This window comes from Symphalangus syndactylus, chromosome 11 (assembly GCF_028878055.3).
Source record: "Symphalangus syndactylus isolate Jambi chromosome 11, NHGRI_mSymSyn1-v2.1_pri, whole genome shotgun sequence".
Lineage (NCBI taxonomy): Eukaryota > Metazoa > Chordata > Mammalia > Primates > Hylobatidae > Symphalangus > Symphalangus syndactylus.
This window is the reverse complement of record NC_072433.2, coordinates 127,346,196-127,360,889: the sequence shown is the minus strand read 5'-3', so window position 1 is coordinate 127,360,889 and position 14,694 is coordinate 127,346,196. Positions and strand designations below refer to the sequence as shown.

Here is a 14,694-nt window from a genome sequence, read left to right as displayed (position 1 = left end):
GATTATTTTTTAGCTTTTGATTGGCATTTTTTATTGTATATTTCTTCCAGTTCAAAAATCCTTATTTGATATTTACCATGACAAAATTTTTATCACACTGTCACCATCCTGTAAGATGTAATTGTACTGCAAAATTAATTATTCACTGGTTTCTCTCTCTTCACCTCCCTATCTAAAAGTTTCTTTTCTGACTAAAATATTGATTCAGGGGCTGCCTCAAGATTTCCCTTGAGTAGGATACATGATATATCTAAAATATTGCGTATCTTGAAATTCCTTGACATGTTGGAGGCTGGACACTCAATTATTCTGTCTTCCTAGTCCACATTCTACCCATTTTGGGAGTCTTTTAGTTTCAGCACCAAAAAGGACAAGTCTGATATTAGACTTATTCAGTTTCCTTTATACACAACTAGTGTGTTGCAAGTCCAGGTTTTTTAATTTATCCTTGGAACTTAACATTTCTGCTAAAATATTACTGAGGGTATGGATGTGTTTTCTATTCATCCCACCTGCAACCAAGTGGGCCCTCACAAGCAGCAGATCAGAGAAACACTTCCCGTATTTGCTATTTCATTAATAGCTCTCCACCGTCTGTTTCACTTTGTCCTTTGGGACATGCTTTCATATTAGGTCCTTGGCATCTGTCCTCCCAGCCCACCTTTTCCTTTCTTTCCATCTCATGGTGGAGTTGCCCTAGATTGTGAGACATTTCTTTCACATTATCTTTGGTGTCACTAATGCAGATCTCTTTACATACCGAATTTTTTAATGCAACAAATCAGGTCTTTTCTTGGAATTCCGGAAAGCTTTTTCCAGTGCTCTACTTGGATGTCTTTGAAAGATCCTATGAGTATGTGTCTCATCATCTGAGGCTTACATTGGCTCAGTTTCACCTGCCAGCCACCTGTTCCAGGTGTGTATCTTAGTGTGTCTTCCTCTTTTTCACTGCATGCTCATGGTTTTGTCTGTTCAGCAGTCATGTCAAACTCTTGGTCATGGATGTTAAACACAGCAGTTTTTGCTCTTTGGAGCCAGCATTAGGCAAACTGACCAACTTTAGCTGATGAGGCATAAGGAGGGCCTTTGTGTCCCTCCAGGTCTCCCCAAGTGTAAGGAAATCTTTCCCAACCTCAAAAACCAGGACCAGCTCAGTGCCAGAGTGCAGCTGCCAGTCCTGGACCTCCAGGATTCTAAAATGTGCACTCTTCTACAAAGGGATTCACGCATCTGCTCTAGGATGAGCCTTAATCTAGTGCACAGCATCCTGGGTTTTCTTTCACTCTAAAGAAGGGCCTCTCTACCCCTTGCACGTTAGCTCCCACCCAGCACAAAACAGAACCCAGTCCACCCAGGATCAGTACTAAACAGGTCCTGGGGCAGCCATTTTTCTCAAATGTGCCCTCCAGAAATGGCCAGTTTGCCCATGGAAGATGATGACTATTTAAGCTTTCCTATTTTCCCCAGTCCCATTCTTCCGGATCTCACCATGTTAAATCATTCCCATGGAGGCCTATTCCAGTTAATGGCAAGATTGGATATAATACATCAATTTAAGAGAAACTATTTACTTGCAGAGAACAATTTGACATGCAGGTAAAAATACATGGTCCTTTTTTCTTTGATTTATTATTCCATTGCTAAGTATCTAGCCTTGGGAAATAATTTTTAATCAGAAAATGTTACATGAAGACCTATATTATTTATAAAGTAAAAAACTGCTAACAAGTTAACTCTCCATTAGTAGGAGAATAAGTGAATTAGGGACCCACACCTGATGAAACAGGCATCAATGGCTTTGAAAATCATTTAAAGTCGTCTGTGAAGTAGAAAAGGGCACCTGTACGAATCTGACTGTGGAAAATCATAAGGCAATGGAAATCTACCAAGATGGTAACGGTCATTAGATATAGGCTATTTGGGGGACTCTTTCCAACTTCCCCACCTTTCTTTCCTTACTTCTTAAATAAAATACAGTAGGCAATAAAATGGTGCTAAAAATACTCCTTATAAACTAAACACACTGCTAACAAAGGACTGCGACTTGATAAAGTAATTGTGACATATATATGGCTTCTTCAGAAGGTGTTTAACGTGCTTATTGACAGTTTTCTGGGGCTGTAAACTCTTTCTCAGCAAATGTTTTATGAGTAAACTCCATCTTAGCCCTTACTGGATCAATCATTTGCTCAGAAAAGTCTGTCTTGAGGCTGTTTACCAGAGTTTCTCCCTGGCTTCCAGAGGATATGGTGATAAATAAAAGGTATGACCATGGGCATTAAGGAGAAAGCCCAGGTCTACCGAATGCAATTCAGCTCGGCTTCCAAGAGTGACTCCTCATCCCAGCGTGGACAGAAATGCCGAGCTGCACCTGTGAGTGGCACAGGACCAGGTGACAGATGTGGAATTAAATGAAATCTCAAGACCTAGCAGCTGAACTAAAGAAAACTTTCAGAAAGCAGATTCGTGAGCGTCGACTTTCCATTTAGAACCCCACACAACCCCCCTGACTCCCTACAGTGGCAGCCCCGGCATTAAGCTTCCCTCATCAAGGAAGTCAAGTCTGCATCAACACAATTTTCTTTTAAATATACTAATTTTCTCTGCTGCTGGTGATACCTAATCACTTAAATTATTTATGATGTTTCCAGTTGTTTACAACAGCCTTGCAGAGCAGCGGGCCTAGGCAGATGCTGCGCTACCACCATCTAAAACCATTTTTACCACTTGACATTTCTGCGAAATTTCTGCGGAGGGGTTTTATGTATAGAGAGAAGCAGCACTGGTTCCCTTTCCCCAGGCAATAGATGCACAAATCCCAGATCTTCAGTGAGCCGGGGAGGGATAAGCTTAACTAAGCAAAGGGTCTTCATGCTCACTGGTTTAAGGCTTCTGCTAAAGCCCAGGTTTTAAAGTTTTACCATTCAGCTAAATTAATTGATGTCACTAATTCTATATCTGAGTATTGATCCTAAGGAAAGAATTCTGGCATAAAGGAGGAAAAGGGTACTCACCTAAAGCTGTGCATGATCGCCTTATTTGTAAATGGATTCCATCTAAATGCTCAGCTTGGGGTGTGATTAATTTATGGTCATTCTACTTGATTGGAGGCTATCAGACTTTTTGATAGGATTCCTAAAGACCCACTGGCACCAAAAAGCATCCAGAAAGGATGAGGCTATCTAGGAAGGCATCATCTGGCCTGGCTCTTGCTGAAGTGAAACTATGAGGAACTTACAAATACCGGCACCCTTTCCTACACTGCCTACGCAGAGTCACACAGGATTCTCCAGGAAAGGAGGATGCTGGGAGGGAAAACCTAGGACACTCTGGGGAATTAGCAAAAAGGAATTCTTGTATGATGTCTCATGCTTGGGCTAGATAATTCTCAATGGGCTTAAGTCCATCTGCCAATTGTATTCATAGGCCGTTTCTATCCTCACCAGCAGGCATAGTTGAGGGAACCCTTACTGGTGTTTCTCCACTCACCAGTACCGGCCGCATCTCACAGAAAACCAGGAGGGAAGCCAGTTCTATGTCCTCGCTGTACCCATTCTTCAGAGGAACAGACCTGAATCCTGAAGCAGAACAAGGAGGAAAATGCAAAGGCAGGTAATTAATGTCAGACCTTTGATCCCGGGGTAGCCTCCAAAAAAATCTTAGGCCTAGTTCAAAGAGTAGAGAAGTCAGTGCCCCATGCTGGGGGCTGACTTTGTGGAAGCCAGAGATCCTATCCTGATGGTTAGGGACAGAAGCCAGCAGCCATGACTGACTGGTCCATACAGGGAAGCAAGGTTAAAAATATCTACCATCTAGAAATAAAAATGATTCACTCAGAAGAAATTAAAACCCACATAACATTCCACATTGAGTGTAGTGATTGCAGCTGTGGTTCAATTCCTTAAATACTCCTGAGACCAAAAGAGTAGTGAATCCTCATCCATTTCCTCCACTCACAGCCTTACAAAGCACAGGACCAGGGAGTGTGTTTTATCTTTAAAGATTTCCAATGGGAGGAAATCTTTCTGTCCCTTAGTAGTTCATAGCGGTATTGATCTTCCTCCTCCTAAAGACATTCCCTGTTTACAATTAGGACCTTTGTTTCACAGTCATTTCAATGTTTCTTTTTATTTGGGGCTGAAGTAGGGCAAGTTGGAGCCGAATCTCTCCCACCCTCCTTCAGTAATGTTTAAGGCAACATCTCAAAGGTTGGTTTGTTGGCTTGTTTTAATTTAGTATAAAAGAACACAGGGCTAAAACAGAACTGTCACTCCCACCCAATCCTCCTCTCTGTCCTAAAAGGAACCATTGTTAACAGCATCTTTCCCAAGATTGCCTATGCATATCTTTGAGTTGCTTTTAATCACAAATGATAGTGCCTTACCAGTTAGCACTGTATCTCAGAGATGGCTTCTGTGGTCCTAGTTTGTCTTGAAAACATTTATATCATATCTACTGATTCTCCAAGACAAGTAATGCCCAAAATAGGACACTCCCACTGTTTCCTCTGTGCCTTCCACCATTCAGATTTTGGGCTTATTTCTCTTGCAACATTTTATACTCTCAGTTGATTTATCACCTTCAAACAATATCCACTGAATCTCTTACTTTCCACTGCTTATGAAGAGGAAGGTCGCATTCTTACACAAACCTGTTCCTTTTCTCTCCCCAATTTCACCTTTTACACCCCTAAGGTGTATTATCATTTCTGTATGGACATGGTATATAATATTTGCATTCCATTTTGTAACCATAATTCTCCCACAAAGGGAGGCTTATACTTTTCTGGCATTTTAATATAAAATTCTTAAACATACAGCAACACTAAAAAAAAATTACAAGGAATACTTGTATATACCCACCACCTAGATTGTATGAAACTTTTACTCTACAGTTGTCCCTTGATATCTATGGGGGACTCATTCAGGACTTCCCCAGATACCAAAATCATTAAATGACATAGTTGGCCAAGTATGGTGGCTCATGCCTGCAATCCTAGCACTTGGGGAGGGCAAGGCAGGAGGATCACTTGAAGCCAGGAGTTCAAGACTAGCCTAGGCAACACAGCAAGACCCCATCTCTACAAAAAACACAATAAAATGAAAAATTTAGCTGGGCACGGTGATGCACACCTGTAGTCCCAGCTACTAGGGAGACTGAGGCAGGAGGATTGCTTGAGCCCAGGAGTCTGAGGCTGCCGTGAGCTACCAGGAGTCTGAGGCTGCCGTGAGCTATGATCACACAATACTGACAATACTGAATTTCAGCCTCAGTGACAGAGGGAAGACCCTGTCTCTAAATAATTAATTAATTCAGTGGTGTAGTATTTGCATATAACCTATGCACATCCTCCCATATCCTTTAAATTATCTCTAGATGACCTTAATACCCAAGACAATATAAATACAGTGTAAATAATTGTTATACTGTATTAAGGAATAAGAAAAAAGTCTGTATATGTTCGATACATAATGTTTTCAAAAGTATTTTCAACCCAAGCTTGGTTGGTTGAGTCCACAGATCCAGAGGGCCGACTGTACTTGTTTTGTCATGTATTTATCCACCCATCAATCCATCTTATTTATGTATGCAATTCAAAGTGTGACAAAGACATCAGTATACTTTCCCCAGCATGCATCTCACCACCCAGAGCTCAGTATTAGTTTACAGTGTTCCTCTTCTGATACACAATTTTATACATAAGGAAATGTACAAATTTATATTTTTTAATGGCTGGATGCTCATCATCTTACTGAACTCTGTGGATGCCTTCATTGGCTAAATTTGTCCTCTTTTGTTCTCTTCAAAATGAGCCCACGGGACACAGAATTCCTGAGCTGTACATGTTTGAGAGCATCCATCCTTTGATTTTATACGTGAGTGACAGTTTGAGGGGGTATAAAACCTGAATGTTTTATACCCACTCATTTCCTGGTAGGGTTCTGGGGACATTGCTCTCATTGAACATACTGCTGTAAAGAAGTTTTCTGATCTATTTCTCCCTACCGCTACAAGGTGATTTTTGTTGCTAGTTTGTTTTTTGCCTTGATAGAGACTCTCAGAATTCTTGCAGTCTAGGCCAGTGATATGCCAACATTAATGCAAATGTGAATCATCTGTGAATCTTGTTAAAATGCAGATTCTGACTTGGGAAGTCTGGGGTGAGGCCTGAGATTCTGCATCTCTAATGAGCTAATCTGTGGACAGTGGGGAATAAGTCTATGTTATGGTTTGGCTCTGTGTCCCCACCCAAATCTCATGTTGAATTATGATCCCCACTGTTGGAGCTGGGGCCTGGCGGGAGGTGACTGGATAATGGGTGGGGACTTCCCACTTGCTGTTCTCATGATAGTGAGTTCTCACGAGATGGGGTTGTTTAAAAGTGTGTAGTACCTCCCCCTTCACTCGCTCTCTTTTGCTCCTGCTGGCCATGTAAATATGTGCTTGTTTCCCCTTCTACCAGGATTGTAAATTTCCTGAGGCCTCCCCAGAAACAAAAGCCTGTACAGCCTGCATAACTGTGAGCCAATCAAACCTCTTTTCTTTATAAATTACCCAGTCTCAGGTATGTCTTTATGGCAGTGTGAGAATGGACTAATACAGTCTAGCTGCTGATTGACTGTTAGAATGAACTGGAATGACTGTTTGCTCTATGGTGTTCCGAGAGGCTATCAGGTAGCCCCTGCACTCGTTCCAGGCCAGACAGTACTATCTGACACTAGGCATGTGCCTCTTAAATCGGAGACATGAGCTCTGCCCCCATCACCAGCTGTCTCCAGCTCTGTGTACCTTCTCTCACTGCCCAAGTCCCATTTTCATGCACTGGGCAGCCCTCCTTGTTTAAAAAAAAAAAAAAAAAAAAAAAAAAACAGAATTGTTTTTCTTCTTCTTGTCTCTAGTCATTTCACTGGGGAAAGGGAAATACAGACACCTTTTAAAGTAAGATCAATGCTCTGGCTTTGAGCGCCCAGTGAGAGGGCAGCCTGCAGAGGGGAACACAGGGCTCGAAATCAGACATTCCTGGGTTTGAATCTCAGCTCTGGTCCTACAGGTGTGTGACCTTGAGCACGTTAAGTCATAGTCTCTAGGCCTCGAAGTGCTCAGAATTTTAAAACCAAAGATAAAACCCCTTTCACAGGATTACTGTGAGGAGTAAAAGAGAAAGTTTAAGGTACCTAACACAATAAAGGCTGCTGCTTTCCTTCCTGTGCTCCAGCTGGTTTAAAAGCTTAAGTGCATCTCTAATGACAATGGGTGAAGTTTATTTTTTCAGTTTGGAAGACCCTCAATGCCTCCTGTTCATTCTATTTCATTCCTCCCATGAATATGGATGTGCCAGGCACTGCTAGGAGGTAGAAAGAAGTGAGGAAAGGTCCCTGCTGAGAGTATCTCACAGTCGGGGGAGGACGAGGTCACATTTTTAATCTCCCTTGAGGTTTTGACCTTTGTTTTTGCTAAATCTCCAAGCTAAGTCATTGCATTCTGCAGATGAATTGACACACTTTGATGCCCATTAAGGTAAGGAGGTTTCATCATCAACTCTGACATCTCTGCAAGGCACTGGGAGGGGTTATGAGGCTCATGGCCCTCATCCTTCAACAGGACATCGGGGTAACCAAGGGGTTTCAGCACAGCTGCCCCTCTCTGCTGGATGAGTCCAGTAGAGGAACTGGCAGGCAGTTACCATAAAAAGAAATCTGTTACAGCATCAAGGCTAGGAACATAAAGGTGTACCAAAAGCTACACTTCCTGCAGCAGAAGAACTGATATCATTCCTAAGCCTTATTAGACTAATCTAAAAGAAGCAAATTAAGGAATCACAGCCCTGATCAGTGCTGGGTTTAAAGTAGTTTATAGGTCAGGCACAGTGGCTCACACCTTTAATCCCATCACTTTTTTTCAGACCAACATAGCAAAACCCCATCTCTACTAAAAATACAAAAATTAGCCAGATGTGGTATGTGCACCTGCAGTCCCAACTACCGAGGAGGCTTAGGCAGAGGTTACAGTGAGCCAAGGTCACCCACTGCACTCCAGCCTGAGCGACAGAGCAAGACTCCATGAAAAAAAAAAAAAAAAAAGGTAGTTTACAGTGTGGGTGAGTTAACCCAGAAGGGTTGCCAAATATCAGGCCTCTTACAAATGAATACTCATTATTGAACATTTCTAGAGTGCTAAAAAAAATCAGAAAGCTTAAACATTTTCCCAAAGTCTTGTTTCATCTATTAACTTGCTAAGGAATTCATTTCCTCAATGGTAAGATAGGCAGCATTGACATAGTTTGGTTTAGTCAAAGTGCCATCCAAGGATCATCTGGGGAGCTGCCTAAAGATGCAGATTCCTTGGCCCCACCCTGGGCTGACTCAGCACCCTGTGGTGGGTCCAGGAACCTGCATTTTCTTTTGAGTCTTGCTCTGTCACCCAGGCTGGAGTGCAGTGGTGCAACCTCAGCCTCCCAAGTAGCTGGGATTACAGGAGTGAGCCAATGTGCCCGGCAAGCACCTGGATTTTCTAGCATGCCTGCTGCTCAGAAATTGGGCTCCTGCCCAGTAGCAGAAATGGTCAGGTTTATGATATTATACAAAGAAAGGTGGAAGTTGAGGGAATGTCTGAAAACAAAAAAGACCCAATTCAGCTCTTCATTGAGCCCCAGGTTTCCAAACAACATCAAAAGACTGTATTTTTATGTAAGTAACTAAAATGACAGTCATCTTGAAAAATGATCCTCAGAAAACAAGGGAACAGTGACCTCTTGAGGAATCCAGAAGAATCTATGATCTCATGCACCATGCATCAGAAATACTAAAGGAAGAGGAAGAAGGAAAATTCAACATCCAGCAAGGGCCTATTCGTCAAACATTATACTTAAAATCCAGTGGGAAAGTAAACTAGGGAAACTACATAGAAGCTAAGGAGAGCCAGTTTTTTTGTTTTTGTAAATGACTTGCTCTAGAAGCAGCAGGGTCCCAAATCCCCTCACCTGGAGGTGTCTATCTATCTCAGCCTTGTAGGAGGGGCTCAGTCATCTGGGGTTCAACAGGGTTCTTAAGAGCTGGTCGTATGACCCAGCTTGGCTTGGTTGCAGAAAAATACAAAATGACCCTTCTTATACCATGAAGGGGTCTTGTGTTTTCTTCAGCAGGGAAGAAAACTGTAACAATTCAAAGAAGTATATTAACCCACCCAATTTTATTGAAGAAGAAGGTGAATTCTGAAGTGTTTGGGGAGTTGGACTCTCGAGATTGTAACTCCCCCCCAAGATGCCACCCTGTCACACTGCCAGCCAGGGAGCAGGAGGGAGATCAAACCAGACTTAGTCCTGGCTAGGGAGAAGCAAACCGCGTGTAATATTTCAAAATGAAATCAAACTGCACTGCCAGGTTGACAGTCCACTAACAAACAATCCAATTTTGCTTGTAAACATCCCACTTCAGGGGGCATAGCCTCCCCTGTCAGCCACTTCCTCCCACCTGTGGGCCACACGACAGGCTGTATGTGCACCAGCTCTCCAAGCCACCCAATCGGTTTTACAGTGATTCCATCCAAACCAGGAAAAATGATTTTTCTTTCTTTTTGAAGCCAGCAGCCAATCCAAAGTACGATGCCAGCCCAAATTGAACATCTTAATTAAAATGCCTCCTACCTGATTTGATTGCTTTAATGGGGTAAGTGGCATGGGCGAGAAAGTTGGGATCGCTGAACATGTCTTCTTCGTAAACCACAAAGCGCAGAAATGCCAGGTTTGGGTCATAAATTTCAAACGTCACCTTCTCCTGTGTTGGAGCCCAGATAGGGCTGAGGCCATTATCATCTGGAAGGAGATCAAAGCTCATTAGAGGCCACGTTGGAGCTGCCCCCTTCTGGTATGACAATCTCTGCATCCTTCACCTGTGAATCCCCTTAGCAACCATGTAAATAAATATGCATCTATGCCAAGATCTAAGAAAATCTGAATAATCATCTTCACTCCCCAACCCCACCTTGAGCAATCCTGGAAGCTGCTGTTGCAGGCTGGTCCCTTGGTGAGCAGAGGAAGGAGACCACCTCCCATCTCCCCGCCCCAGGATCAAGGAGAAGGGAAGGGGGGAGGTGTTTGCAGAGCAGGAGAGTGGATTTTGGAAAAGAAAAAGGGGAGAAGAGAGCCTGGGAGACACATACACCAGCAGGGGGTTCTACAGCTGGCAGGGGAGAGCCCAGCCTCACAGAGCAGGCAAGCAGCAATCCTGCCACTCTCCATAAATGCCAGTTTACTTGGTCAGCATCTGAGTTGTTCACTGGGTTACTTTTTACCAGGGGCAAGGATCCTGTGCCTTAGAAGGCCCACCATTCACGGTTCCCTCCTGGTTTTTCCTGGAAGAGCAAGCATTCCTCTTGTCCCTCCTGCCCTCTAGGGGCTAAGATCCCCCAGGTTAGGCTGGTCCTCTGGGTCAGGTCAGCCATGTAGGTTCACCCCCCTCTCTGTGTCTCTGCCTCTTGGCCTTTGACTCAGGAGATTAATCAGATTGGGCTGTTGCACAGAGAGGACCAACCTAGTGTCAAAGCCTCACCTAGGATTCCAGACTTGAGTTACAGGCAGGCAAACAGCACTGGGGAAAGTCTAAGGATTTCAGAAAGTGGCCTTTTGTATGTATCCCCTCCTCAAGCTGAGCCACGTGGGCAAGAGGAAGGAAAGAAAATCCTGTGACAACTAAAGAGCATAGCAAAATCCCCCACGAAGAGCACTCCCACAAAGGATTCACTGGCCGGAAGTTTAAAAGCAGAGTGGCCAAGGCGACTGACTTACTCACAACCGTTGTCTTGAACTTGTTGTTGTCATACTCGGCTCCACAGATCTCCACCTCTACAAAGGGACAGGCAATACTTCGTCCAAGTTTGGGGAGATGGCGAGCACCGAGAACCTGGGACACCAAAGGGGGAAGCATTGGAACCCCCCTGGGGTCCTCAACAGGCAGCCTAGCATGGATTGCAGCTGGGTTCTAGAGTGACACTAGATGAGTTCAATGCCAGCCCTAATTTACCCAGATTCACTGGAGAAGCCAGAGCAACCTTCTGCAGTGGATGAAGGTGGACTGTGGTAGATCCCACAGTTCCTCAGCATCAGGCTGGGTCTCGGCCCCATATGCCACCTGACTCAACAGGTAAAACTCACCTGAGCTCATGAATGCACACATCCATGCCCAAATAGGTGCCTCTAATCAAGGCAGAGCTTAATCACTGCATTTCCACACCCCCAGGAAAGGCTGAGGAACAGCGTGGCATTCTTTTGGTAACTGCTGTGTATTTAAAGGCCTGTGTTTACGTATGCTGCTTCCCCCTACAATCCGCCCGCTCTTAATCTTACAAGAAACGCAATTCATTTCTCTACTTTTCAAAAATTCTTACAAAGTAACAACACTTTCTCTGAAAGTCAGATGAATTTTACAAAGCCCTGCAATCGGAAAAAACTTCTCCATTAAGACCAAATGGCTGTTTCCCACGTTTTCTTTCTCTTTCTGGCCAGAGGTGACCTCACCAGGATCCCAGAAAGACAGGGTCATACCTCACACCCCCACAGGGGACAAGGTCAAGTGGGTTTGAGGAGGTTTCCCCTCCCTTCCCTCTTCTCCCAGAACGACCCTGGAGTGTACTGTAAGACAGATCAATCCTCAAACACTGCCTGAATGGGGATCGTTTAAACAAGACAACAAGCCTCCCTAGACACGGGTTCCCTGCTCTCAAGACAGCATCGGCCCAGCCCCCAGGGAGGGCAGCTGGCTCCCCTGGCAGGAAGGCAGGGCTGGCTTTACCTTGACCGTCAGCGTCATCAGGATCTTCCTCTGGGACTCGGGTGGCATCGGGTCATATTTCTCTGTCCTCATGCTCTCAGGCTGCAGAACGTAGCCCGTGCGCCCATTGAGAGAAAACAACGCGTGATTCATCTGCATGTACTTATCTGGGAAGGAAAGTGAACACGTGTAAGTCAGGCATGAGCATGCTGACCTCCTAGGCCAGGAGTTCCTAGGTGGGGAATGAATTACACCTTTTCCCCAAATTAATGTGGGGCACCTGTTCAAATAGGTATCTCACTCAAAGAAAATACAGGGTTTCTAGACAACAAACTCCCAGACTGGGGAACACCTTTCCAAGTGTGTCACCAAATCCCGAATCATAAAAGAAAACATTCAAACTTGCTAGAAGTGTGTATGTAGCAATAAATTGCGTAGGCTATTTTAATTCAAATGACAAATATGTGAATATAAATTTTTAACCTCTTACTTTTGATACATCTATGCTATAAACACCTAGTGCAGTAGATACATCGGGTAAGAAGCACAAATAGTTTGCAGAAAATAAAATGCCATTGCTCCCTAAATAAGGGAAAAACTGGTTAATGTCCCTTACAAGAAGAAGCTCTAATGGATGACGATGTATCAGTTTTCACCTCTCAGTTGTGCAAACGGCAAAAAGTTCAACAAAACTCAGTGAAGTTATACCAAAAGAGCGTACTCCAACCTCCACCTGTTTGCATCCCTGCCCACGATCTCTATGGAGGGCAGTTTGGTAGCGTGGCTTAGCTCAGGCACACCTGCAGGCATGTCTTCAGTGGTTTTCTTCAGGGCAAAGTTGATCAAAAGCAAGTGCTGTTTGACCCACCCTGCCTGTCTGAGAATTCTGTCCCATAGACATGTTCCTACATCTGTGGAATGACACTCACGTCAGGGTACAGAAGGCAGTGCTGTCTGTGACAGCAAATAATGGGGAATACCTACATGTGCCATCACGGGGACTTGTTAAATAAATGATTGTTCCATTCTATGGAATCCGATGCGGCTATAAAAAGAATGTAAAGGAGGCTACTGATGAATAGATCCCCCGAAAGAGGTTTTAAATAACAACAACAAAAGCACAAAGCCCCATGATTTATGCAACCACTTTGTGTCCAGAAGTTTGTGTATGTTAGTTATGCCAGCATGTAAATGTCTCTGGAAGAAAGTCTGAGCAGAAAGCCCTCACACAGCAACAGGCCTGGAGAAGAGAGCTCCAAAGCTGCTTTAATTACATAAACTAATGCATTTTCTTTTTCTCCTAAGCCAGACTAACTCAGCCTCTGTCACTTACAATCACGAAGCCTGCCTAAGCCAAGCACCCTCCGGTCCTCTCATCCCTCCATTCAGCTGCTGGACCTCATACTAACCATTACTCTGCTGAACCGTGCAGTCCCTCGGACAAATCACTCGTTCTTGGACACCACATGGCATCGCTGACCCAAGGTGACTCGGCCTGGAGTGATTGCCACCACCACCTTGCAGGGAAGAGACTACCTTCAGTCGGCCTTTACCTGCTGTCTGGAAATTGAGTGCCACCATCTGAGAACCGCACAGCCAGAGGCGGAAGGGGTCGTAGTTTGAAGAGTCAACTCTTTGTCCCTTTGGGTAGACGCGAGTCAGGCCCTTTTGATTGTACTTCAGGAGGTCGACGGGCTTCTGTCTGATGATGCTGTCAGCCTTTGTCTCCACAAAGGAGCGGATTTCTCGGAAGTCAGGATTTTCTGCACACAGAGAAAAAGGTCATCAGTACTTCTGTGTCTCATCTGTGCATTTTCTTAATGTTTGCTGCAATAGCCGGATGCTCAGATTATAAAAGGAAACCAGGAATCTCCCTCTTTGACATTCAAGGGGTTCTGACAATATTGTCCCAATTGGTATCACTGTGGAGTCTTGCCCTCTGGGGGTTCCATGTATTAAAAAGGGGCCTAGTTTTCCCACCGCCTTTTAGTCTAGAATTATTGTAATTTACTTTTTTTTTTTTTTAAACTATCACCATCCTTGAACAAGAAAACACAAAAGTGGTACAGTTATAGAAGAGGGAGAATGGGAATGGTTTTAGGTAAGAGAAGATCTTGGGAGGGGAAGATCCAGAAAGACCACAGACACAAGATGAACAAACTGAGAATCACCTGCCACTGCCCACAGGTAGAGTTGCGATGTGGGTGCGTGTGCAGGGAAGAGAGAATAGGAGGAGAGGGAAGGGGACAGGCTTCATCTTCATTCCCTCCCATCCAGCTGTGGTGGGATAGCCAGGCAGTCAACATGCTGAGCCTGCTAAGTCCCTGAAGGTAGAGGTTCCTAGGCACTGGCCTTCCAGGAAGTTAACTGAGGGGTCTACTACTGTCTGGCTGGTCTTCTGTTCTAAGATGAAAGATACGGAAGCAGCTCAAAACACCCAAAGAAAAAAATGCATACAGCATCTTCAAAAAGCTTGCTATCTGGAGAATTTGGTAGAAGGTCCTTTTTTTTTTTTTTAATGGCCCCCAAAGATGTCCAGGCCCTAATATCTGGAGCCTGTGCATGTCACTTTATATGGCAGAACAGACTTTGCAGGTGTGATTAAGGAGCTTGAAATGGGAGGCGTAGCCTGGAATATCCAGGTGGAACTAATGCATCACAAGGGTCCTTATAACAGGGAACCAGAAGACGAGAAGGCCAAGGAATGCCAGCAGCCCCCAGAAACTGGAAGAAGGGAATGGGTTTCCCCTCTGGAGGGAGCACAGCCCTGCTGACACCCTGACGTTGACCTTACGATACTGATTTCAGACTCTGGCCTCCAGGACTGTGCAAGAATAAATGTTGTTTTCAGCCACCAAGTTTGTGGTAATGGCAGTAAGAACTAAATCCACCCACTTAAGTGGGTGATATGGTTTGGCTGTGTCCCCAC

General features: G+C 44.3%; 1 protein-coding gene across 20 annotated transcripts in view; it reads right to left on the bottom strand.

Moving 5' to 3' along the window:
• The window catches only part of PLCG2 (phospholipase C gamma 2), a 178,017-nt gene that overhangs the window by 8,361 nt on the left and 154,962 nt on the right, over positions 1–14,694 (bottom strand). For all 20 annotated transcript variants that reach the window (XM_055299698.2, XM_063612482.1, XM_063612481.1 and 17 more), the window contains 5 exons: positions 13,319–13,528; positions 11,787–11,932; positions 10,784–10,898; positions 9,644–9,811; positions 3,490–3,578 (listed from right to left, as the gene is read on the bottom strand). In XM_055299698.2, coding sequence (XP_055155673.1) covers positions 3,490–3,578; positions 9,644–9,811; positions 10,784–10,898; positions 11,787–11,932; positions 13,319–13,528 — 728 coding nt within the window. The remainder of the gene's footprint in view (positions 1–3,489; positions 3,579–9,643; positions 9,812–10,783; positions 10,899–11,786; positions 11,933–13,318; positions 13,529–14,694) is intronic.